Source organism: Myxine glutinosa, chromosome 12 (assembly GCF_964187855.1).
Source record: "Myxine glutinosa chromosome 12, kmMyxGlut1.1, whole genome shotgun sequence".
NCBI classification, from domain to species: domain Eukaryota; kingdom Metazoa; phylum Chordata; class Myxini; order Myxiniformes; family Myxinidae; genus Myxine; species Myxine glutinosa.
In genome coordinates, this window is record NC_136272.1 from 97,759,213 (window position 1) to 97,783,345 (window position 24,133).

The 24,133-nt window shown below is 45.4% G+C and overlaps 1 protein-coding gene across 3 annotated transcripts in view; it reads right to left on the minus strand.

Moving 5' to 3' along the window:
- The window catches only part of LOC137437660 (C2 domain-containing protein 3), a 124,487-nt gene extending 104,048 nt beyond the window's left edge, over nt 1-20,439 (minus strand). For 2 of the 3 annotated variants that reach the window (XM_078766117.1, XM_068132139.2), the window contains exons 1-19: nt 20,241-20,439; nt 17,831-18,069; nt 17,491-17,599; nt 17,152-17,325; nt 10,683-10,839; nt 9,696-9,838; nt 9,342-9,536; nt 8,486-8,604; nt 8,256-8,374; nt 8,007-8,144; nt 6,804-6,978; nt 3,685-3,896; nt 3,288-3,425; nt 2,332-2,483; nt 1,975-2,116; nt 1,794-1,886; nt 962-1,151; nt 651-849; nt 335-504 (exon numbers count right to left, since the gene is read on the minus strand). In XM_078766117.1, coding sequence (XP_078622243.1) covers nt 335-504; nt 651-849; nt 962-1,151; nt 1,794-1,886; nt 1,975-2,116; nt 2,332-2,483; nt 3,288-3,425; nt 3,685-3,896; nt 6,804-6,978; nt 8,007-8,144; nt 8,256-8,374; nt 8,486-8,604; nt 9,342-9,536; nt 9,696-9,838; nt 10,683-10,839; nt 17,152-17,325; nt 17,491-17,599; nt 17,831-18,069; nt 20,241-20,386 — 3,010 coding nt within the window. In that variant the 5' untranslated portion in view covers nt 20,387-20,439. The remainder of the gene's footprint in view (nt 1-334; nt 505-650; nt 850-961; nt 1,152-1,793; nt 1,887-1,974; nt 2,117-2,331; nt 2,484-3,287; nt 3,426-3,684; nt 3,897-6,803; nt 6,979-8,006; nt 8,145-8,255; nt 8,375-8,485; nt 8,605-9,341; nt 9,537-9,695; nt 9,839-10,682; nt 10,840-17,151; nt 17,326-17,490; nt 17,600-17,830; nt 18,070-20,240) is intronic. The other variant, XM_078766116.1, reaches the window with a different exon arrangement.
- Between the last annotated feature and the right edge of the window lie 3,694 nt (nt 20,440-24,133).

Sequence of the window (24,133 nt, forward strand, 5' to 3'; positions counted from 1 at the left end):
GAGGGGCTTGGGGGGTGTAAGGGGATGTGAGGTCAAATTATTAAGATTAAAATTGAGAAAAAAAAGAAAAGAATGGAGGATGGTAGAAGAGAGGAAGGAGCATGAGAAGACTGTGGAGAGAAGGAACACAAGTTTGAACGGTGATGGGAGAAAAGAGAGGGAAGAGAGAGAGCGCAAGTATGCAGTAGACTAGGGAAGGCATGCAGAGCAAAGGAATCTGCCATATTTGTGTATGTAATAAATTGATGAGCCAAATGTTGGTGAATGGATAAAATACGATATTGACTTCTGAGTTTTCTGGCCTGCGGTAATGCAAGACACCATGGTATTATACCTGGAGAACCTTGAGGTTCGTTTTCAACATGTGCACGTGGAGTGAGTGGGAGGTTGAATGTCTGCCTCGGTGAGTTCCCCAGTCGGGCGCTCGTAGCCAGGGCACAGAGATTGGCCAAGGGAAAGCTTCCTCGGCCTACAAGCTGCTCCCTCACATGAGGGTAGTAATATCTGTGGAAGGAACAGAAAGGGCATCCAGGCAATGAGTTATATGTTTTCCTCCTCAAATTAAAAGTTAAGTTTTATATTATTATCACATGAGTGGTGTTAGACTAGATCCAGTTCAGGTGTTACATATGTGAGACCTAAATGCTTACTTGCACCACACTTCAAAAGGAAGACCCATGGAAGGTGTTTGTGTTGCATTTTCTCGTCCGTGCCCTGAGCATACGGCGAGCAGCAGGCGCTGAATTGGCAACCCCACAGGGGCCTGCAAGTGATGGGTCCTTTGGGCACCAAACACGGGGTTGGGAACACACAGTGTCGTGGATGTGCGGAATGGTCGAAGGACAGCACCTGCAAAGAAAAACCTTCAAGTTACAGTCTGATCTTGTTGCCCGAAAAGTTGGTCTTGACTAAAAGAAAATAAAATAAAAATCGAACCACCATGTTGAGGCAAATAGCATACCAGCATTGCTGAAACTTTCCACTGGCTTCCGACCAAGGTCAGCCACCCCTTTTAGACTGGACTGCACAGGGAAGTAGTATTGCACATAACAATCCGCTTCTCCCCAGACTGCTTCCTGAAGAGGAGATAAGCTACGCACTGCCACTACTCCCACTTCAAAGGTATGCTCCACCATGGATTCACCTTGCCTCTGCAAAACACACAAGTAGTGAATTAAATATTCCCATGTAAAACCAGGTACATTACTATGTTTACCTTTTTGGTTATAGGATCTGAGCAGCGCTTCTTAATTGACAACATTTTGGTTTCAACAGTTTCCATGAAGGACATTTTAAAGTCAGCTACAAAGCATTGACTGACACCACCTGTTGAGCAGATCAGATGACGTTGGCTAATCAAACTCCACCTGAAGAGTCCACAAAGTCTGGAATTATTTTGCAATTGCAGCCCATTGCATCCTACTATTAATATTTGCAATTGGTCACTGGCTTTGACACAATACAAATTTTTATTACAGACCCAAGGCATCAAAAAGCTACATATATCGAACAAACAGTTTCAAATGGAGCACCTTGCCGGCGTTAGAGCATTTAAATTGCATTAGTTGTGGCAATAAATGCGAATTGTTCATCCTAGCTTTCCAGCTCAATGACAAAAGATGGCATTTTCATTTTTCCCATTCGGACTTGGGGAACTTACGAGTATTACTAAAGTACTGATCTACAGCATTGCATAACCATGGTAATTATGGTCCATTGAGATTTGGCACAAAAATTGTAAATACGGCAGTTAAAGGTAATAAAGTGTCTATTTTGGTAAAACTTGTACACACCAACTGCTGGCTCGAGGATCTCGAGCAGACGTCATCTTGAAGTTGATAGTCCTCCTTCTCTCCTTGAACTCGCATTTGTCTTAATGCCTCGATCTGCCAACCATTGACATGGAGCAGCCACTCATTCAAGGGCCCACGGTCAGAAAAGCAACCTTAGGTTGCCAGCAAATGCACAACATACCTGCTTTACTGAGCCCATGGCCAAAAGGACCCTCAAGGTACCAACGCAATTGCCTGAAAAAACATCTTCTATTGGCACGTCACCATCAGTGGACACCATGGGATAGCGGGCTTGCAAAAGCAATTCCAGTAGTTCTGGGTCTCTGGACAAAGAACATTGAAGAAGTGAGATAGAGGTAAGAAAGGCAAAGCATCAAGTGTGAGAACAAGGTCAATGGTTTGATGGAGATGAGTATAGGGGCTGAAATATTGGGTCGAATCAAACGACATGGTGCAAATGAGAACGTTACCTGGGGACAAATGGAGATGATGTTTCACCCCTGTATGCAAAAAACATATACATGTGCAATGTGCTTACCTGAACGACGTGTAGAACTGCTGCAGAGGTAACTTCACCAAACCAATGAGTGCATCCTGCTGTGGAGCAAGACCTTTGCTCCAAACCTCAATCACCACCGTGTTGTTCCGCATCCGATTAAGCAGGCTCTGTGTGAGCTTAATGGCGACAACCTGGTCAAAGAAAAGAAAAAGAAAAAAAGACGTCATGCAGAGTACGATACTTGCAAAATACACCCTCCCCCCACCCCACCCCCCCTCACAAAAAAGTTGCCATGGATACATCAAATCGTCCATTTCATTAAGATTAAAATTGGCCATCTTAATCTAAGCTCAGGTCAATCGGATTAAAATTGATGATTTTTCAGATTAAAATTGCTGATTTTAGAAGTTTGGCTTTGAGTTGTCCTTTGACCTTAAAATAGTTGGTTTCCCAATTCAGTGAGGCACTATGCAATTGCTGTTTAATTTTCAAGTCAATCGGATGAAAAATGACAATTTTAGAAACTCGACCTCAAGATGACCTTTGACCTCAAAATCAATAAGCTCCTTCCTTATGACCAACTCTACCATCTGGTGAAGTTCTGTGAAGATCGGTTTGAAATTGTGACCTGTATGCGATTGACGTACAGACAAACAGACAAACAAACAAACAGACAGACAGAATAACGCACAAGACCAACTAATGTACTTGAAAAATCTTTGATTTAATTGACAGACAAAAAATTGACAGACAAAAATCAAATCTTTGATTTTTCAAGTAAAAAGAAATCTGACAGAAACGAGGACCTTTAAATGTGCGTTTATCAAAAGACTGTACTGTATACATGTACATGTATACACTGTACAAGTACTGTGTCCATGTGACAGCATTAAGGTCTCGATCGATTAAGTAATCGCCAATGAGAAGGCCATTTAAACTTTATATATTCAACCACCCACTCCCTAAACCACTCAATATATTGGAGTACTCAATACCTGATAAAGAATGAATTGAGGTGAGGTTGAACCCCAGCATACGTTAGAACGTATTGCTCCTGAGCTGCTGAAAAGCTTCACCATTAGGTAAGGATTTGGTAATGTGGACGAGCTTCCTTCATTCTGTCGAATGGCCTGCTGAAAGAGCACAGAAATAAAATTGGTGGAGGGATACAAACCATCCTTAGGTAAAGGGAAAGAAAAATCAAAGAAATCTGCACCTCCCGCAGAGAACTTTCCAAGCAATTCAAGCAAATCAACAGGTCACATCCGTTTCAAAAGCTTTCATCAGCTGGGAAAAAATCAAAGTCAGATTGTAAACTTTGTCAAGCATTTCATGAAATCGTTTACATGTTGCCGATCACCATGGTGCGGTGATTCAGAGGGAAAGCCTTACCAGACCCTTTCCATTTTCCACTTGGAGCAACACATGTAGGAGCACGGGTTGGGCGATCTCCTCATCCCGCACAGCCTTGGCCACGGCCTCAAAATTCTTCACTCGTTTCCGGGGTGTGTAGGTGACTGATGCGGCGGGCGAATGGGCTGCGTGGTCAAACCTGAGTTCTCTCGAGGGCGTTCTATCTCGTGATGGAAATCTACCTCGTGCTGCTGAAAGCAACGATCAGTAAGCACTTGAATTCGATATGTCTTCAAGGTCTACACATTTTTACGGATATAAATATAGAACAAAGGATGCGATTATCTCAAACAAACTAAAAAAACAACACATCTTGTGAGAAGGCAAGATTAAGATGAATCAAAACAAATGGCGGGAATACAAAGTTTATTAAAATAATAAATTTGTACACAGCAAACAAAGAAAGAACTAGAACAGCACTCAGTAGAGAGCATACCTCCGCCTGGTTGGCCATATAACTCAATGGTGAAGAAAAAAAACACAAAAAAAACACCTTTAGAGACCATTTTTCCCCGCAAACGGGGGTTGGCCTTTTTTGGGGGACCGTGGTTGTTGTTGTTTTTTGGTCCCCTTTTTGAAGCAATGTTTTACGGCCGGATGCCCTTCCTACCGCCAACCATTTTTGTCGCCTTTTTACGACAAACAGGGAATTACCAGTGAACTGGTACTCAAACTCAATGGTGAAGAATCACTTAAAATTTCTACAAGTTGGATCTGGATCCGGATCTTCACCAAAATTGAATCGATTCTGCCTCGTCACACACACAACCTGTCCAACAAGTTTCGTCCAAATCAATCCATAACTTTTTGAGATATCTTGCTATGTATCGTTTTTGACCCCATCTCCCAATGGTGAAGAATCACTTAAAAAATTAAATAATTCTCATATCCGAATCCATATTCAGATCTTCACCAAAATCGAATCTATTTGTCCTTGTCAGACACCCAACCGGTCCACCAAGTTTCGTCCAAATCCATCCACAACATTTTGAGATATCCTGCTTTGTATCGTTTTTGGCCCTATCTCCCAATGGTGAAGAATCGCTTTTAAAAATTCCAGTAGTCGGGTCCGAATTCGGGTCTTCACCAAAATCGAATCATTTCGTCCTCGTCACATATGCTACATCTCTGCCAAATTTCGTCCAAATCAGCATACATCTTTTTGAGATACAGGGTGTCTCAAAATACATGGAACCCATGTCACTGCTAATAATTCTGCCAATATTAATGTTCTTGTTCTTTTTTTTCAGATTTGAAGAGAGGAGACCATAACAACTAATAATTATCAATCAAAATGCCTTGGACAAAGGAGGGAAAAATATTTTGCGTCACTACTTATTTGGAGACGAAATCAATCAAAACGGTGCAAGCAAAATTTCACAGGAAGTTCAACTTCAACAACTATCCCCAGAAAAACCAAATTTATCGTTGGGCACACAAATTTCAAGCCACTGGATCAGTAAACAACCTCAACAAGAAGGCAGAAACACCCAGTACAAGAAGCTGACTGCAAGATCTCCTGGCAATGTGAATGCGGTGAGACATTCTGTCAGAAGGAGCCCGAAAAAGCCCATCCAAAGACGTAGCCAAGAGCTGGGTCTTTCACGTGCGTCAGTGCAAAGAATCTTGATCAAGGATCTTCAGCTCTACCCATACAAGATCCAGATCAAGCATAAACTCGCACCAGCTGACATGGCAAAACGTGTTGTGATGTGCCAGTGGTTCAAGAACAAGATCGAAGAGGATCCTGACTTTCTTGCTGATGTTTGGTTCAGCGACGAAGCACACTTCTTGCTCTGTGGGCATGTCAATAGCAAGAACAATGTGTTCTGGGGCACACAAGCCCCAGACGAGGTGCTTCAGAGGCCCTTGCACTCTGTGAAATGCACGGCCTGGGTGGCCATCTCAAAACATGGCATAATCGGACAGTTTTGGTTTGAAGACGCAGACGAGGAGGCAGTCACTGTCACAAAGGAGCGTTACATTGTGGTGCTCAACAAGTTCTGGAGGGGACTTGGGAGACGTCGTGGCGTGAATCGAGATGTGCAATGGTTCCAACAAGATGGGGCAACTCCACATACAGCCAACATCACGATGGAGTGGCTGGACCACCGCTTCCCTGATCGGCTGATCAGCAGGCGCCGCGAACCCGAGTGGTCTCCGCATTCACCCGATCTGAACCCCCCAGATTTTTTATCTCTGGGGGTTCTTGAAGGGCCACGTGTATGAGAATCGTCCTCAATCCATTTCTGAACTGAAAGTGGCCATCACCCAGAAGATTCGTGCCATCAGGAAGGAAGAGTGTGTCAGGGTGATTGACAACTTCGCTCGTCGGCTTCAAGTCAAGTCTAAGGCGCAAAGGCGGTCATTTGGAACATGTGCTCTAATAAATGTAACCTTTGAGCGAGAGACCTCAAATCTTCACTTTTTTAATTGTTATCATATCAGCTTCCAGGAAATGTAATCTTTTTTGGAGTTTCTTGTCTGAGTAATAAATTATTATCATGTTAATGGGTTCCATCTATTTTGAGACACCCGTTATTTTGTTCACAAACGGACAAACAGACCAACAAACGGACAAACAGACCAATAAACGGACAGACAGACAGACAGACGCGAAAACAACCTCCATCCACCTTTGGTGGCCGGGGTAACCAGAATGGCACTAGGTAGAGTGCATACCCCTACCAGGCTGAACAGTTTACGTTTTGTATCCCACTGATAGGCCAGATCTGCATTCGGACCTGAACCAAAATCTAATCAACTTGTTCTTGTCACCAAACCAATTCATCCCCCATGACTTGTCATAACCAGTCCCCAGCCTTTTGACATATCATGCTATTAATTGAATTGGGCCCCCTTTCTCAATGGTTAAAAATCAGTTATAAAATTTAAAAAATTCTAGCACCCGGATCTTCACCAAAATCTAAACAATTTGTCCCTGGCAGACGGGCAACATCTCCACCAGGTTTCATCGGAATCCTTCCATAACTTTTTGAAATATCCTGCTCACAGACAGACAGAGACAGGGTTGAAAACATAACCTCCGTCCACCTTTGGTGGTGGAGGTAAAAAAAAAAAAAGATATGAGTGCTTACATGAGGCATGTTGGGATAGGTAGATTGAAGGATCCTTCTTCTGACAATCACCATCAGGGGCCACGCTAGTTTCCATACTGGCCTTTGAGTAGGCCAAATGCTGGTGGACCCTCTCAGTCTGGCTAAGTGCCCTTTTTGAGTCTTGACCCTCCGATGACACCAGCTCCAAGGCAACCTTAGAGGAACCAACATTGCTCCTTTTCATAAATTCATCACATTCAAAATTTTACTGAAATTTGACAAAGAGTCATTTGAAGCAGCACCTTTTTTCCTTATAATTTGGTGTTTGAACGTGACCATTGAAGAGAAATTGACACCATGGCAATAGCTTTTGGAAATGAGCCTCCCCCCTCCTTCCACTTCACTACCTTTGACTTCCTTATTACTGCATGCACAATACAGAGTGCATGAGAGAGACGCTTTGTGAGTGAGTACTCCTGATTACATTATTTCACCATCGAAGGGGACGCTCCGTCGGCTGCAAAAACGTTTTCTAAATCGTACAATTCAAAGTTATGGATGAATAAGTGAAAATACTATGCAGCAGGAAAGGATGGAAGGAGCTTCTCCTGATGGGTGGGCTTGTTCTCACAAGTAATATATCAGATTGGACATTATATACTCGATGATGCATGGCCTGCAGACATTGCTCTACAAGTGACTGATCAAGTGTGAAGGATGTTTTGCACTTCACAGTGTCAGCAACATGCCCATTAAGGACCATGGAATAGAAAGCATAACTCCAATTATAAGGAGATCATATCATCTGGAGCGCAAATATGTGCACAGCACTGCGAGCGGCAACTAACATGGAACTCATTCGGAGAAGACTTATCGTACAAAACTTGTGTTTTTCCAACTCGGACACCTGGAGATAAGAATTTTATTATGCTACAAGGTCACATGAGTTACAAGGTCACAATGTAATGATGCAAAATAAATCAGAAAGCATGTCTGCGAAGATGTTAAGACACGAGATGGTGGTGTAGGATGATGTGCCATTTTGGCATGCGGATTATACTTTTCCATTCCAAACTCTCAATGCCACAGCACAACCTTCTGCCATGTTTTGGATCCAAATAAAGTCATGCTTACTGTGCCAAATGTGGTGCAACTCCTCGAGTGGCACCTTATGTTCACCCATGCGATTCAGGCCAAAATAAAACAGAAATGAGAAATTAAATGCAGAACATACATTTGTACCTTTAACGTGCCCATTGTTTCTGGTCCCTGGATATTGTCATCGGCATGCTTCTTCACCGTTACATCTCCACCCAAGCTGAGATCGTCAGTGAGAAGAAGAGGATGCAGGGGGAAGAAACCTATACCCAGAAGAAATGGCTGGAAGACCCCAAAAAAAAATTAACGATGGTCATAAGAAAGTACCATGACATAAACACCTCTTGCAAACACAAGTTGAGGAAAAGGGACCGAAACACTCCAGCCTTTCACCTTTCTCTGAGACAGTTGACGGGAATAAACTTTGAACTCCAGCTCCAAGTTCCACCATCCTACGATTGCACCGTCATTTAAGTGGACGGGAAACGTCGTCCTCTGCTGGAAGCGCACAGCTATAGACAAAGGCGAGCGCCAGCAGAAGCACAGTCGGGTGAAGGAGGTAAAATGGATCCAACTTCATTGGTGAGAAATAATTGTTATGAGGATATTGTCACATGACTCACCATTGCCCACGATCTTGCCGGAAGCCACTCGAGTCGGATCCATTCTTGCGCCAGCCTGAACCGCCACTGCCTCTTCCGTGGCAGGAAACACAGGGAAGAGATACTCCACGAAGTAAGTGCTGAAAAAAAAATGGCTGACAGCATGTTGCATCTTCCAATCTACAATGCATTTTACCCTTGGTGAAGGCAAGAAAGACATAAATGCATCAAAGCAAAACGTTTTGCTTCATCATCTCACTAATCACATCTAACTAATCATCGGCTAACCCCCGCTCTAGCAGGGAAAATGGCCTTAAAATGCATGTTGTTGTTGTTGTTGTATCTCACTAATCACAAATCATATCTGTTTTTAGCTTTATGGGCAAGAATTCCTGAGATGTTTGAACACATCACACAAATAAGTGTGGAAATCTCTCTGATGCATTTATTGTACATTCAGCATCATGTGACACATCAAGCACTGCAGCCCAAAATTTCCACCATTGCCCTCCAAGGTTTACACACTCCTAGTCGGTATTCCGAATGGATATTATTATATATGCATGTTGCCCTTGATGAGACCTTCTCCTTTACTTTCTCTATGGAAGCTGCTTCTCTCTGTAGAACTTTCTCATTTTTGGTTTAAGACAACCTCTTCTATTTTTGAGACCCCTTTGAACTGCTTCACCACTTGGGTAACTTTCTATCATAAAATTCCTCAGCTCTGAAATATAGATCACTTTTAGCTGATCTGGGAATAATATGTTCAATATCTGCTTTTCCAAAATATTTGGCTGGCATGTGAAATATCACTTAATCTGCAGAGTTTATTTTAACTTGGTTCCAAAAAAGAGCATGACAATAACGAATTGGTTACCATTTCTCCTTGTGGGCAGACGTTGGGCAAGCAGGTTTGTACTGAGCTGGAAAGCAATGCATAACTCGAGGTGATAGCCGTAGCTCTTCAATGTAAACCCTCGCCTTATTCACAGCATACAGGCGTGCCCGCTGCTCTGGCGAGAGTCGCGTTCTTCTACAGCGTGACAGTGGTGAAGAGGTACCAGTGGATGGGCTGCAAAACAATCAAAAAGATTGACAGGGAGAAGGCAGAAATAAATCAATATGGCCGTCACCAAGTAGACTGTGCTCCTCACTACGAAGTAGAGATGCTGTTGCAGGAAAGATGAGCGCACATTGATTTGTAGGAAACATAGTCTGCTGAACTGCTTGCCTCGATCCATGCTCCCGGCTGCTTTTAAATCCAGAATGCTTAAGGCTCGGGGTTGAACCATAATCCTGATGCTTTGGTGGTGCACCTCCAATTAAGCACTCTGATGATCCCTTTTTTCTGACACCACCGTCGATTCCCTGAATCTGGTAAGGCAGTGACAGTGTAAGAAACTGAGCGAAACACTGGTGGGGTAACTCTCAATGATAAAAAAAGTTAATTTTAGCATTACAGGCCCAAAGTCATTATCAAAGACAGTGAACATGAGAACACAGTGGTTGCAGTACAATTTTGGCCAAAGGCACATGCACTTAAGATTGAGATTTTAAGCTTCTGTAAACAAAATCCATTTGATGGAAAGTACCATGTTTACTCCATTGGACTGTCAAGAAAACCCAACTGGCTCAAATTAAATTTCAAAAAATCTGCCTGCTTCTTCTTCTTCTACTACTTTCATATATGGCACGTGGATGTAGGCAGCATCATTTTCTGGGGCATGGCTGATGCAGTGCCTGCTGTAGGATGGAGCAGATAATTGTAATTGGGGCCATAGTGCCATTGATAGCTCACCTAATCTTCACAAAGGACGCCATGGAATCTATAACTACCAACTCTATAGCCAGATGGAGATTCTAATGAAGGAGAGAAAGCACAGAGGTGAGTGTGCATACATCTAGGCTATTCTGCCAGCACCAGCTGGCAGCTGACAATCTTTCCTGTTATGATATGATCTTCATCATGTGTAAACCTGTCCACACATTGTCGTTTGAATCAATGCCCACAGGGTAACTTAGGAGATTCAATCTATGGAAATATAGTACCAACCACATCCCACCCCCAACGTTATACAGGATGTTCGGAGGAACCTAAAAGTGACCTGTAAATCTACTCAAAAGGATTAAATATGGACGTTTAAAAAAAAGAGCCACAATGCAGAGCAAATGTTCAGAAAACACGAGACGTGTCACAAGAACACCATTGATAACTGACCGGAGCATTATAGAAGAGCTGCTCAAGCAAGCTTTCGTCGTGCAGGGGGTCGGTGAGGTCACTTTCTGCAGCCAGGTCGGGTTCAGATGGTGACCTGGCACCAGAGGTCAAACCTTCCCAGTCGTGTAGTAAAGCATTGTCTGGTAAAGACGAGTCACTGCGGGTGACAATGAAGTTACACGAGCTATACATTGGGTGTGCCATATCCTCATCCTCAAGCCACCCTATTTCAAGTGTTCTGCCCAATGAAGACCTCCCTCAAGTCATGTTAAGGGTTAATTGGCATACTCCCCACACTTGCTAAGTGCGGGTGGGTTGGTGAGTGAGCAGCCAAGGCAATCAAACACACCACATACAGTACAATGGCGAAATAAACAAGTCTATCACTACTTTACCAAGCAGCCACTCTCGGTGAATGGCATATTTGCAGGTTAGTTCAGAACAGTCGGAAAAAAAAATTCGGATTTTATAAATTCCAAAGGAGTTAAACTACCGACCATTGAGTTTACTTCTAATTACAAGTAAAGTCATGGAATTCATCATTCCTGTTGACGTCAAGTCATTTTCAAACAGTCTGATCCCTGGCCATCAGTTTGAATTCCGTATCAGTCACTCAACTCTGGACATGCTGCCAATTCTCTCCAAACAATGGTTGGATGCCCTAAATCTCAATGAAGAGGTCAGGACCATTTCCTTGGACATGTCTCAAGCGTGTGACATATTCTGACATCTTGCTTTGCTTGCCAAGATCTCTGCCTGTGGCATAGAAGGCCACTTTAGTCCTGGATTTCTCACTTCCCCCAACCTATGTAGTCAACGTGTTACCATCAATGTAACCCTCTCCTACACACTCCCAGTGGAGGCTGGAGTTCCCCAAGGCAAAGTGTTGGGCTCAGTCTCATTCCTCATTTTTAATAAATGGCCTATCCCATGCTCTGGAAACCCTCTATTCATTTTTGCATAAAACTCCCCATCCCACTGCGAAGCAGAATGCAGGTGTGTCACACTCTGCTGATCTGGAATTGATGAGATGTTGGTCTGATAAATGGAACATGTCCTTCAATCCCTGCAAAATCTCACTGTCTCATCCTGTCAATCTGGAGGGATCGTAAACTAACCCAACTGTCTATTTCTATAGTGAGCCACTGAAAGATGTTCAGTCTCTTGACCTTCTAGACCTCACCATCAGAAATGATCTCTCCTGAGCCAACCACGTTCAAAGCAAAGCTGGCCTCCAAATCAAGCTGCAGACTAGGCATCCTCTGTTGATCAATCTTTCCTGGCAAAATCAGAGCTACTCAGTCTACGAGGCATTTGTCCATAGCTCAACTGAGAACTACTCCCCTCGAGGAGCTGGCACTCCAGCATCACATCTGTCTCTCCTGGATTCTGTCGAATCTAAATCTCTCAAAATTATTTGACTCTCCCGTGATGAGGCAGAAGCACACGATCTGTTGCTTTCACATCACATGCAGGTCGGTGGTCTCACTGTTTTCTGTCGATTCTCTGGCATTACTCCCCAGTCCTCCAACCCTCCCCAGTAAGTCCAAGCTGCATGCACTCTTCAAGTAACTCTCTCCTGGTTAAACTTACACAATCCAGATTGACCGCACACCTCAACTCCTTTTTTTCTTTTTTTTCTCCATCCCCTCCCCTCTCCCCCCCCCTCCCCTCCCCTCCCCTCTCCCCCCCCCCTCCCCTCCCCCTCCCCCCCCTCTCCCCCCCCTCTCCCCCCCCCTCCCCTCCCCTCATCCCCCCCACCCCCCTCTCCTCTCCCCTCTCCCCCCCTCCCCTCTCCCCCCTCCCCTCCCCTCTCCTCTCCCCTCTCCCCCCCTCTCCCCTCCCCTCTCCCCCCCCCTCCCCTCTCCTCTCCCCCCCTCCCCTCCCCCTCTCCGCCCTCCCCTCCCCTCTTCCTCCCCTCCCCTCTCCCCCCCTCCCCTCCCCCCCCTCCCCTCCCCTCTCCCCCCCCTCCCCTCCCCACTCGCCCCCCTCCCCTCCCCTCTCCCCCCTTCCCCTCTCCCCCCCTCCCTCTCCCCCCCTCCCCTCCCCTCCCCCTCCCCTCCCCTCCCCTCCCTCTCTCTCTCTCTCTCTCTCTCTCTCTCGTGTTCTCCCTCTCTCGTGTTCTCTCTATCTCTCGTGTTCTCTCCATCTCTCGTGTTCTCTCCATCTCTCGTGTTCTCTCCATCTCTCGTGTTCTCTCCATCTCTCGTGTTCTCTCCATCTCTCGTGTTCTCTCCATCTCTCGTGTTCTCTCCATCTCTCGTGTTCTCTCCATCTCTCGTGTTCTCTCTCCATCTCTCGTGTTCTCTCCATCTCTCGTGTTCTCTCCATCTCTCGTGTTCTCTCTCTCTCTCGTGTTCTCTCTCTCTCTCGTGTTCTCTCTCTCTCTCGTGTTCTCTCTCTCTCTCATGTCTCTCTCTCTCCCTCGTGTTCTCTCTCTCTCTCATGTTCTCTCTCTCCCTCGTGTTCTCTCTCTCTCTCGTGTTCTCTCCATCTCTCGTGTTCTCTCTCCATCTCTCGTGTTCTCTCCATCTCTCGTGTTCTCTCCATTTTTTTTTTTTTTTTTTTTTTTTTTGTATACAAGATCGAGGCTCGTGAAAGAGCGAACATTAATCACACAAAAGACAAACCGACACATAAAACATATAACATAGGGAGCGGTAGACAAGATGGGGAGAGAGGGGGAAGGACACAAACACAACATTTGAGAGCAGGGACCGAGAGACATGGAGACATCGAGAGATCTGAGAGAGGGCGAGGGCTTTGGGGGGGGGGGGGGGGGGCGTGGGAAGGGGGCAGTGGGAGAGGTATAAAACATATGGACACTGCCAGGACTTCCAGGAAAGAAGTTGGAATTTCAAACAAGGTGGATCTGGGGTGAATTAGCGGGGTAGAAAAGATCAAGGTTTTGGATGGGGGAAGATAAGAGATGGTGGTGAACAGCTGTTTTAAAGACCTGGAGGGAGGAGTGGGATTGAAGGGAGTGAGGTAGTTTGTTCCAGAGGCGGGAGAAAAGAGGATTGACATCTCTCGTGTTCTCTCTCGTGTTCTCTCTCTCTCTCGTGTTCTCTCTCTCTCTCTCGTGTGTTCTCTCTCTCTCGTGTGTTCTCTCTCTCTCGTGTTCTCTCTCTCTCGTGTTCTCTCTCTCTCGTGTTCTCCCTCTCTCGTGTTCTCCCTCTCTCGTGTTCTCTCTCTCTCTCGTTCTCTCTCTCTCGTGTTCTCTCTCTCTCGTGTTCTCTCTCTCTCGTGTTCTCTCTCTCTCTCGTGTTCTCTCTCTCTCTCGTGTTCTCTCTCTCTCTCTCTCTCATGTTCTCTCTCTCTCGTGTTCTCTCTCTCTCGTGTTCTCTCTCTCTCGTGTTCTCTCTCTCTCTCGTGTTCTCTCTCTCTCTCTCGTTCTCTCTCTCTCTCTCTCTCGTGTTCTCTCTCTCTCGTGTTCTCTCTCTCTCTCGTGTTCTCTCTCTCTCTCTCTCGTGTTCTCTCTCTCTCTCGTGTTCTCTCTCTCTCTCGTGTTCTCTCTCTCTCTCGTGTTCTCTCTCTCTCTCTCTCTCGTGTTCTCTCTCTCTCTCTCTCTCGTGTTCTCTCTCTCTCTCGTGTTCTCTCTCTCTCTCGTGTTCTCTCTCTCTCTCGTGTTCTCTCTCTCTCTCGTGTTCTCTCTCTCTCTCGTGTTCTCTCTCTCTCTCGTGTTCTCTCTCTCTCTCGTGTTCTCTCTCTCTCTCGTGTTCTCTCTCTCTCTCGTGTTCTCTCTCTCTCTCGTGTTCTCTCTCTCTCTCGTGTTCTCTCTCTCTCTCGTGTTCTCTCTCTCTCTCGTGTTCTCTCTCTCTCGTGTTCTCTCTCTCTCTCATGTTCTCTCTCTCTCTCATGTTCTCTCTCTCCCTCGTGTTCTCTCTCTCTCTCATGTTCTCTCTCTCCCTCGTGTTCTCTCTCTCTCTCTCGTGTTCTCTCTCTCTCTCTCTCTCTCTCTCGTGTTCTCTCTATCTCTCTCCCGCCCCCTGCTGGCCGTTTGTGTGTGTTGGGCGTGGCAAAATGGCATGTACTCATGTTTGGGTGTTGTCGCTCCTTGCTCGTGTTGGTTTCATCCTCGCCCCACCCTCCCTTTTCCCCCTTTTTCCATCGTGCCTTTGTCGTGTCTGTTTACCTTCCTTCTTCATTACCACCTGCCCCTTTTCCCCCTCCTTTGAGACAGAGTGAGAGAAGAGCCCAAAGGTGAGAGCAGACCTGATCGGTTAAGTTTACCTGCTCCGTCGGTGATGTTTACCTTACTCGCTTAGTGAGCACTATATTATATATTTATTTTTTTCGGTTTTATTTATTTTGAGTCCTTTCCACCCAGTCAAGGTGGAAAGGTGAGACATCGACGTTATGGCGAATGTTCACGCACGACACAAAGGTTTTGAGCACCTAACAAGGAAACATGCCTTCGTGTGCATCCCGCCCGAAGGTGTTCCTACCGAGGACATTATCCTTGCTGTCGGAAACGTTATCGGCGATCAAAATGTCCGCGCCGCATCGCGAATGAACCAAACGTTTGTTGTTTTTGTGTCGGACGAGAAGTTAGTACACGATGTTGTTAGTACCGGTCTATCATTGAAAGGTGGGAATTTGGTCATGGTATCCCTGATAGACACACCGGCGATGAAAGTAATTATTTCGAACGTATTTCAAACATTTATTACCCATTTATTACCGATGATAAACTAATGGCGGTTCTGTCCCGGTACGGAACGGTCGTTTCCCGAATCTCGACGATTCCTCTCTGTCGTCGGGATGAACGAGTGAAACATATTATGAGTTTCCGGAGACAGGTATTCATGGTGCTTCCTGATGGCGGCGACGATACAGGACTGAACATTTCATTTAAAATATCGGTAAAAGATCGTGAGTTTCAAATGTATGCTTCGTCAGGCACCTTAACGTGTGCTTCCCTTGTGGAGCCTTCGGACACGTTAAAAGATTTTGTCCCAAAGCCTCTTGTATGAAGTGCGGCGAATTGGGACACACCGATGCAAGCTGTAAAAAAGAAAACGCCCTGACGGTGCTTCCTGACGCTCCGGCCGTGCTTCCCAGCGCCCTGACCGTGCTTCCCGACGCTCCGGCCGTGCTTCCCAGCACCCTGACCGTGCTTCCCGACGCCCCGACCGTGCTTACAGACGCCCCGGCCGTGCTTCCAGACGCGCCGGCCATGCTTCCAGATGCGCCGGCCATGCTTCTCGACGCCCCGGCCGTGCTTCCCGACGCCCCGACCATGCTTCCTGATGTCTCGACCGTGCTCCCTGATGCCTCGACCGTGCTTCCTGTGCCTTCTATCTCCTCGGTATTTTCTGAACCCGGTGAGATGGCACTTCGTGACGTCAACTCTGCTGACGAACCCATGAATGAGGAACTTGTTGGCAGAAGTCGGGATTTCTGCCAACACTTTTTAGCGGCAGACATTTTAAAAGTGTGGCATCGCCGGCATGACAGGATGCGGCTGGAAATCCATAAATGAGTTGGCGGCCCTAACAGGAGTTTGGTCCAGGATAACAATCGGGAGGGTACTGAGAGCAGTGATCCAAACAGGTAATCAGCTGGGCCTACAGTGGACTCAGGGGGTGCAAGTAGTATCACATGAAATAATTGTGCCAAAATTAATAGTAGAATTTGCCACAAATGACCTCCCTCCCATGAGTGCGGGGTTGAATCTTTTCCAGTCAATGAGTGGTAAGAACTTCTGCAGGGTTTGTGTTAAGATGCTCCTTGGGGATACACCCTTAAACGGGGTTACCCAGTGGAAAGGACTCTTGCCTCAGGGACCCCCCTCTGAACCTGTTCGGGAAGCAATGTATGCTGGACCAATGTCCAAAAGAACTGGTGATCTCCAGTGGCGGTTAGTCCACTGGATTGTTCCATCAAATGCTGTTGTTCGTTTTTTTTCTCCTATTCCTGGTTGTTGTCCTTTTTGTCCAGAAAGGGAAGACTTGTTTCATGCTTTTGTTAATTGCGAAAGACTCTCTCCTTTGTTTCATTGGTTAACCTATAGTTTCCTTAAAATGCATGCCACCTTTTCATTGAAAGCTTTCATCTTTGGTTTTCCTGCAAAAACATGATCGTGTACCTACATTACTTGTTTTTTTAATAGCCACTGCCAAGCTTGCTGTGTACTTGTCACGGAAGGCAAAGCTGGGTGGCAAGCCCTTGGAACAGTGCAATGTTTTTTTTTTTCAGTGCTTTGGTTTCAGCAAGGTTAAAACATGAATTTAATTTTTCTCAAAGTCTCTCCTTCTCTCTCTCTCGTCCGTTTGTTCCCCCTCTTTATTTCACCCTCTTTCTCTCTCTCCCTCTCTTCCTTTCCTGTTAGTTTATTATTTTGCTGGCTGCGCCCAACTGTTTCCCCGATACCTCCACTGTCAATTTAATGTTGCTCTAGCATAAGCCTCACTCTTGTTGAGAAAGAAGAAAAAAAAACAATCGCAAAAAAAGTAAACACACTAACTTTCCCAAGAGCAGCTCAATGGCACGCAGCTCGATGTCCTGCCCAACTTCTTTGCTGAGGTCAGATGTCAACCAGGGCTCCGGACCCAGCTGCCTTGCAGCATTTCCAGGGGAGTCCAAATCATAGCCCGTGAGAATATTCTCAAGCAGGTGATCCCCTGTGGTGTAGGATGGGCTTCGCCACAAACATTTTGTAAATATTAGTTTTAAATTTGTTCCAGAGCAAAAATAAATCGGCATTAGTACATTTTAACAGAAACACAAGGCTCCAAGGAAAAACAGGGCCATTAACAAAAAATAAAAAGCAGAGATTGTTAAAAATAAAAGGTTTCTGTCAAACCTTGGAAGTGTGGGAACACACGAGTCTACACCATCCATATCTAAAGGCTCAGTTTGTACAACTGATAAGGCCATAGCGTTTCGAAGACAGTCACCCCGAGAGAGCAGTTCTGTAGGCACAGCGATACATCACAATGATGATGTCATAGTTGTCATTCTAGCAGGAGGGGCCTGTATATAAACAAGGACACTTAGATTATCCAGCCTTTCAAACGTCTTGGTATGAACAAAATATTGTGCTCATCTTTAACTCATTGTGCCTTTTAAAGTATTTCTCAGAAGAGGATGGCAAAATAAAATTGATTTAGGAAGATCTTTCAAAATAAAGCTAAAAGTCAAACCTGAGATAAGATCATTGGCAGCTGGGCTATCAGGAGCCATCTTTACAGGAAGGTGTGCCCCATAACTGGAGGAATTCATGGCCGATTGAGGTTCAGGGTGACAATCCTCCAAGGGCATTTGAAAAGGATCTGTTGCAGAAACTGGACGAGAGTCAACACTTGGAAGGTTGTCTCCAGGGCATTCATCTTGCTTTCGAAGCTCAGCGTGATCGGTGATACGCCTCGTGTGGTCTTTGTCTCTAAATTCAGAAATGAAAAAAAAATACGAGTATGTAAAATTTGAATTCCTGATTTATTAATTTTTGTACTAGCAGTGGTATCCGACATTGCTCGGCGTGGGGGGAGGGAAGGAAGGGAGGAGACTGAGAAGTGGGGAGTAGGACAACCACCGGATTGGGGGCAGGAGAATCGCCTGGCCGGGGAGGGCAGGAGAGCCGGCGGGCAGGGAATGGGGAGCAGGACAATACACTTGTTGTCAAAGTATGTTTTAAGCTTTTAAAGAAACCCTTTCAAAAATACACATCTCAGTCAAGCAACAGAATTTTTACACACGTCCCACACTTCCAAGCAGGGGATAAAACGGTGCCTTATGACCACCAGCCAGTCCAAGAGGGAGGACACTACCTGGAGTTACGTACCCATAGGGACATCTGGCACACCCTGATGGGCCTTCACAAAACGATCCAAAAAGGGCATGACACAACCTCCAAAGCATTGGCCAAGTTGGGAGGAGGGGGGCACTGACTGCAGAAAATACTTGAATAAAGACCCCAGAGCATACCAAAGAGACTACTCCGTTTCTCCAATGTACACAACCATTAATCTTCATCCGAATGAAGCAGCACTTACATGGAAGGAAGGAGCTCACCTCAGAGGGGGTTATCTGGATGGAACAGCCTGAGATAAGATCATTGACAGCTTGGCTATCATTAACAAAAAATATCACACAAATCTCATGGTTTAGGGCTTGGAGGTGTAAGGTGGAGAGGGTAGGGGACTCAAGTTTGCTGTTGGAAGGGGGTGGGAGCGGGTGACGTCGAGGCTACACCCACAAACTGCCAGAATATATTTTTGAATTTAATTGAGTGATACATATCATCATTAGCCATAGTCATTAAAAAAAACAATCAAATAGCCTATGTTGAACAGGAGGACCAATTTGGTCTTTGTGTCAAGTTCGGTGGCATTTGGCCCAGTCGTTTAGCCATGATTGGTGTTTAACACACAAACAAAGACACAAAGAGAGGGGGGCAAAACACCAACAGCAGAGGTGAAGGCCAAGATAGAGGCAGACTTCGACAAACAATGGCTTATAAAAGTCAACATCGCTATTCTCAGAGAGCAATATTCTCCAACCTCAAGATTGAACTTTCAAACGTTTCTCTCTGATCTAAAACTTGGTGGCACCTTGTTAAGTCTGTCTCTGGTGTAAGCTCGCCTCTATCCCTTCTCTCACTTCAAATGGCACCACAGGCAACTCCAGTCATGAGAAGACTGAATGCCTCATTTCAGTGTTTGCTTCAAAATCTTGTGTCCCCAACCGCTCACTCTTGGTACCCATCCTTCCCTGTCGTACCCAACTGCTCCTGGACCTCTTTTTCACTTGAGAAGGTGTTGGTTATTTCAACCTTTGGCTCTGACTCTGCTACTGGACCAGTGGCATCAGCAAACGTACACCTAAAAACCTGCTCTGCCGCTCTTTCACATTCTCTCTCTGCCCTTTTCACTCTGTCATTTGCGGTCATCTTCCATCTGCTTGGAAATCCGACAGTATCACTACACTATATAAAAGGGAGCAAAAATTGATCCACTCAACTACAGACCTATCAGCTTACTTCCATTCATTAGCAAAGTCATGGAATCCCTCATCGCAGTCGATGTGAAATCCTTCCTTTTCTCCAACAACCTCATCTCAGATCATCAATTTGGTCTCAGACCAGGTTACTCCACCTTGGACATGCTGCTTCTACTCACCCAACAATGGATGGAGGTCCTCAATGTCAGACATGAGATCAGGACCATCTCTCTGGACATATCTCATGCTTTTGAGACAGTCTGGGAATCCTGCAATACTCTCCAAACTCTCTGCCTATGGCATCCAAGCCATATCCTATATGGACTGTGTGATAGCATGGTGACATGTCCAGGGTTGGTTCCCATCCAGGGAAAGTTATCATGGGTGACCTGCTACCCCTTAAATGAGTTTGGACTTGCAAGACAATAATGAGGTGACTGGAATACTAAGAATATTTATTGTATGCCATTTTACCACCCCCCCCCCCCCCCCCCGCCCACCCCCCACCCTCCACAAACAAATACACGTCTTATGTAGAAAAATAGCTTCTGTTTTCCTTTTCCTATTTTAGAGTGGTTTAAAAATAAAAATTTCCAAACAAAATCACCCACTTACCGTGAAACACTACTCAATGTAGAACCTACAGGTTCCCTCTCTGGTCCATCCTGGAATTTTCCATTTGATTGCTCAGTCACATTCACGGATTGACAGGATGATGATGGGCCTGAAGTCACCGGATTTGGTAACTTGCTGTTAGTCATGGGTTCAGAGTCACCATCACTGTATTTTTCTGAAGAAGGTTCCAGGGTCAGCTTAGCCTTGCAAAACATTGTGGGGAGAGGGAGATGAGAAACTGAAATTAAGACTCTATGGCATACATTGCAGTTTAAAAAAAAAAACGAGGATCTGTTGTACGAGAGCATTGTTGGCCATCATTGATTTGCAGTATGTTTTCCATTTCCTGAAACGGTCAAAAAAACTCTTGGGTTGTACGTGTGTGTGTGTGTGTGTGTGTGTGTGTGTGTATGTGTGTGTGTGTGTGTGTGTGTGTGTGTGTGGTTCCGTGTTACCTCCCCAAACCACGATTACGGTGCCCCTCAGAGTCTCAAGAGGGAAAGCGGCAGAAAGATTTGTTATTTTCAGTGTTCTAATAAACCATGGGAAAACCACACCAATGCAATTGTGTAGAACAAAACAAGTACCGTATATACCGGTGTATAAGACGCACTTTTATCGGAAAAAGTCAAAAGTTGGAGGTGCATACTATACACGGGGATATTAAAAAAAACAAAAACTCGGCTTCAAAACAAGTCAATTTTCCAATACATTTACGAAAAAAAGTCTTTTACGAAAAGCGATCTCAGTTGCACGTTTTCCCCGTTGCGTCATGCACAATTGCACCGACATGCAGGGCCGCCATTGCTGCTCGTTCACCCTGGATGGCAAGCGGGTTTTGTATCATTACGTGCTTTCTATGGATTTGCCGCTCAAAGCAACGCCACTCCCGGAATGTGAATAGAATGTTTTTTCCCGCTCTGAAAAGCCACATAGGTCTTTTATTTTGAAGGTCTTTTATTATACGACTGCAATTGCGTAGCAATCCGAAATTATAGGGCAGATTACCGTAAACGTCAGCTCGGACTGGAACATCTTCATACGTTCTATCCGGTTCCAGAGAAGAGAAGATCAAGATGTCAAGGCGGTCGTACACTTCAGCGTTCAAACTCTCCGTCTGTCAGTCTGCAGAAGAGTTTGGGAACTGAGAAGCTGTGAGGAAGCACGGCGTGAATGAGTCTGTCATCCGGCGCTGGCGAATAACAAAGGCTTCCATAGAGGATATGCCGAGGAAGAAGAAGGCGAACAGGGGAAAATCGGCGAAGTGGCCTCAGCTGGAGGAGCGTGTCATCGCCTGGGTTCGGGAGAAGAGGGCAGAGGGTCATGCCATCTCTATACCTGCTCTCAGGCTGAAGGCAAGGAGCTTCGCTTTGGACGGAGACATCGAAGACTTTATGGCCAGCACATCGTGGGCGTACAGATTTATGGAACGCCATACTCTGTCGGTACGACGCCGCGATTGCATGCACATCTGGACACTGACGCATGTGAAACAGAATACTGACTACATATAGCTAAATATTTTGAGGGTTTTTTCCTTTCAAAATGTTCATTTTGTGGTACTTAAAGTTTGTGTACAAATGCATAGATTCACGCTACTGTAATCTGAAAATGAATGATTTTTTTTTTTTTGAAGGTGGAAGTTGGCGGTGCGTACTATACACGGGTGAGTATTATACACCGGTATATACGGTAATTGTATTAAGAACTCTCACATACACAATAATAACACTCTTAAAGAAAGTACCATTAAAATATCACTTACATCAAATCTACAATACATATGATGGTACCATCATTCCCCAATGCTCTCAAAGCAATAAACTCCCAATACGCCAAACGTGAGTGGAAGGTAACACTCCCAAAGTCCGTGCACGAATCTCCATGCGGTGAAGGTCGAAGTCGTGCAGAACGACAAGAACAGGCAGGTATCGGCGCGGCTGCGAACGAGGAGTTACAAGGTGAGAGGTCTATATGGGAATTGAGCCGATATGGGAACCAACGGCGATCCACACGGTGATGTCGATAGGGGAATCCCAAAGACAAAACACGAAGCACCAGGTGGTCCCGCCTTTTCGAGGAAAAAATGGCCAATCGTCCTGTAAAGGAGGCTCTTGCTTCCCCACCAAAAAAAATAGCTCACGCTTGGTAATAAAACCTGAGACGCATGTTTAATTGCAATCGCAATATAGGACAATGTCACGGGCTATCCCTTTCATGGGAAGCCTCAACTCATTGGCGACCAATATAAAAAAGTCCGCTCGCAGCCTCGATGTGACTCACGGCTGTCTCTCTCATGGCCGTCTCCTCTCACTCCGATCTCCTCCTCTCTCCTATTCCGGCTTCTTTGCCATGTTTTCCTTTTTCCTTCACAAACATTTATTTTTACCTTTTTTTTTTCTGTATACATAATCGACGATCTGTAAGAGCTAACATTAATGACAAAAAACAAACGCACATAAGACGAAATAAAGGGAGCGGGAGACAAGATGGGGAGAGAGGGGGAAACACACAAGTACAACATTTGAGAGCAGGGACATTGGGAGATCTGTGTGAGGTAGAGGACTTGGGGGGAGGAGGCGTGGGAAGGGGGTGGGGGATGGGAGAGGTAAAAAAAAAAAAAACAGTTAACATCGCTGGGACACTGCTAGGACTTCCAGGAATGAAGTCAGTATTTCAGAAAAGTGGATCTGGGGTGAATTAACAGGGGAAGAAAAGACATGTGGTGAGGAGCTCAGGTGTGCCAAGGAAGGACTTCGTACGACGGAGAATGCCCAGTCGGTGACTGGCTTTGGAGGCCAGCTTGGAAATGTGTTTTTTCCCAGGAAAGATCATGGCAGATTTATGAGACCCAATAGATCGAGTGAGTAAACATCTTAGAGAGGATTGTTGAGAAAGTAGATTTGTCCAGACGGTCTTTTTGAAGAGACATAGTGAGAGTGTAAGATTTGTCAGGATCGAAAGACATGTTCCACTTGCTTGACCAGTCTGATTTTGTCCAGGTCTGCATAGAGTGAGGAGGCTGCAGACTGCCAATCTGAGGAATGAGGTATGGAGCAGCAGAGAGTGGAGTCATCAGCAAAGAGATAGAGAGGATTTTCCAGAGTCAAAGAGATCATTGATGAAGACCAGAAAAAGCACAGGGCCCAGAACACTGCCTTGGGGAACGTAACTGCGTTTTTATTGCATAAAAATTATACATTTTACTAGTCATCTCCATTTCACACAAAAATCTTAACAGAAAAATATTACCTGAAACTAAAAATTCTAAGTATATGTTACGGATTCGTCACTTCCGTTGTTGTGGTTTTCATCCACGGTAAACATTTTTGATTCCATGTACTATTATTGTTGTCGTTTAAGGGAAATAGCTATTACTATTTTCAAAAGGTAAAAAAGTTAATGTTTTAAATGAAACCGGAACCGGACGACGAAGATGAGGAAGAGGAGAAAGGGAAGGCGGAGCGAGTGAGCCGGAGAAGAAGCCGAGCTGCTTCGAGGTCTGGAGCGAACGATTGGCGAACGCGAGTCATGAGTGATCTTTGGGTTTCCCAGGAAAGGGATTCCTGCGACAGAGTTGTTATCGCTGTGACAGATCAACCTGCGTGTCAGGTTTTGCGGTCGATTCCGAGGAGAATCATCGTAGTGCCGTTACGCCTCGAGAACGGCCATTTTGACTCGCATGCTTTGCGCTTCGCTCAAGGGTTTTTCACCGCTTCAACCATTTTCACCGCATTCAGACGTTAATCTGGTGTGTGTGTGTGTGTGTAACGTGGCTTTTGGAGTGGGAAATCTGCGGTTCGCCGATTGAGAGCCGTCAAACGTCCATACCTAAAGGTGTGATTTCCCCGTCGCTTCTCGGGGACACCTTCGCCCATCTTTGGCAGTGTAAC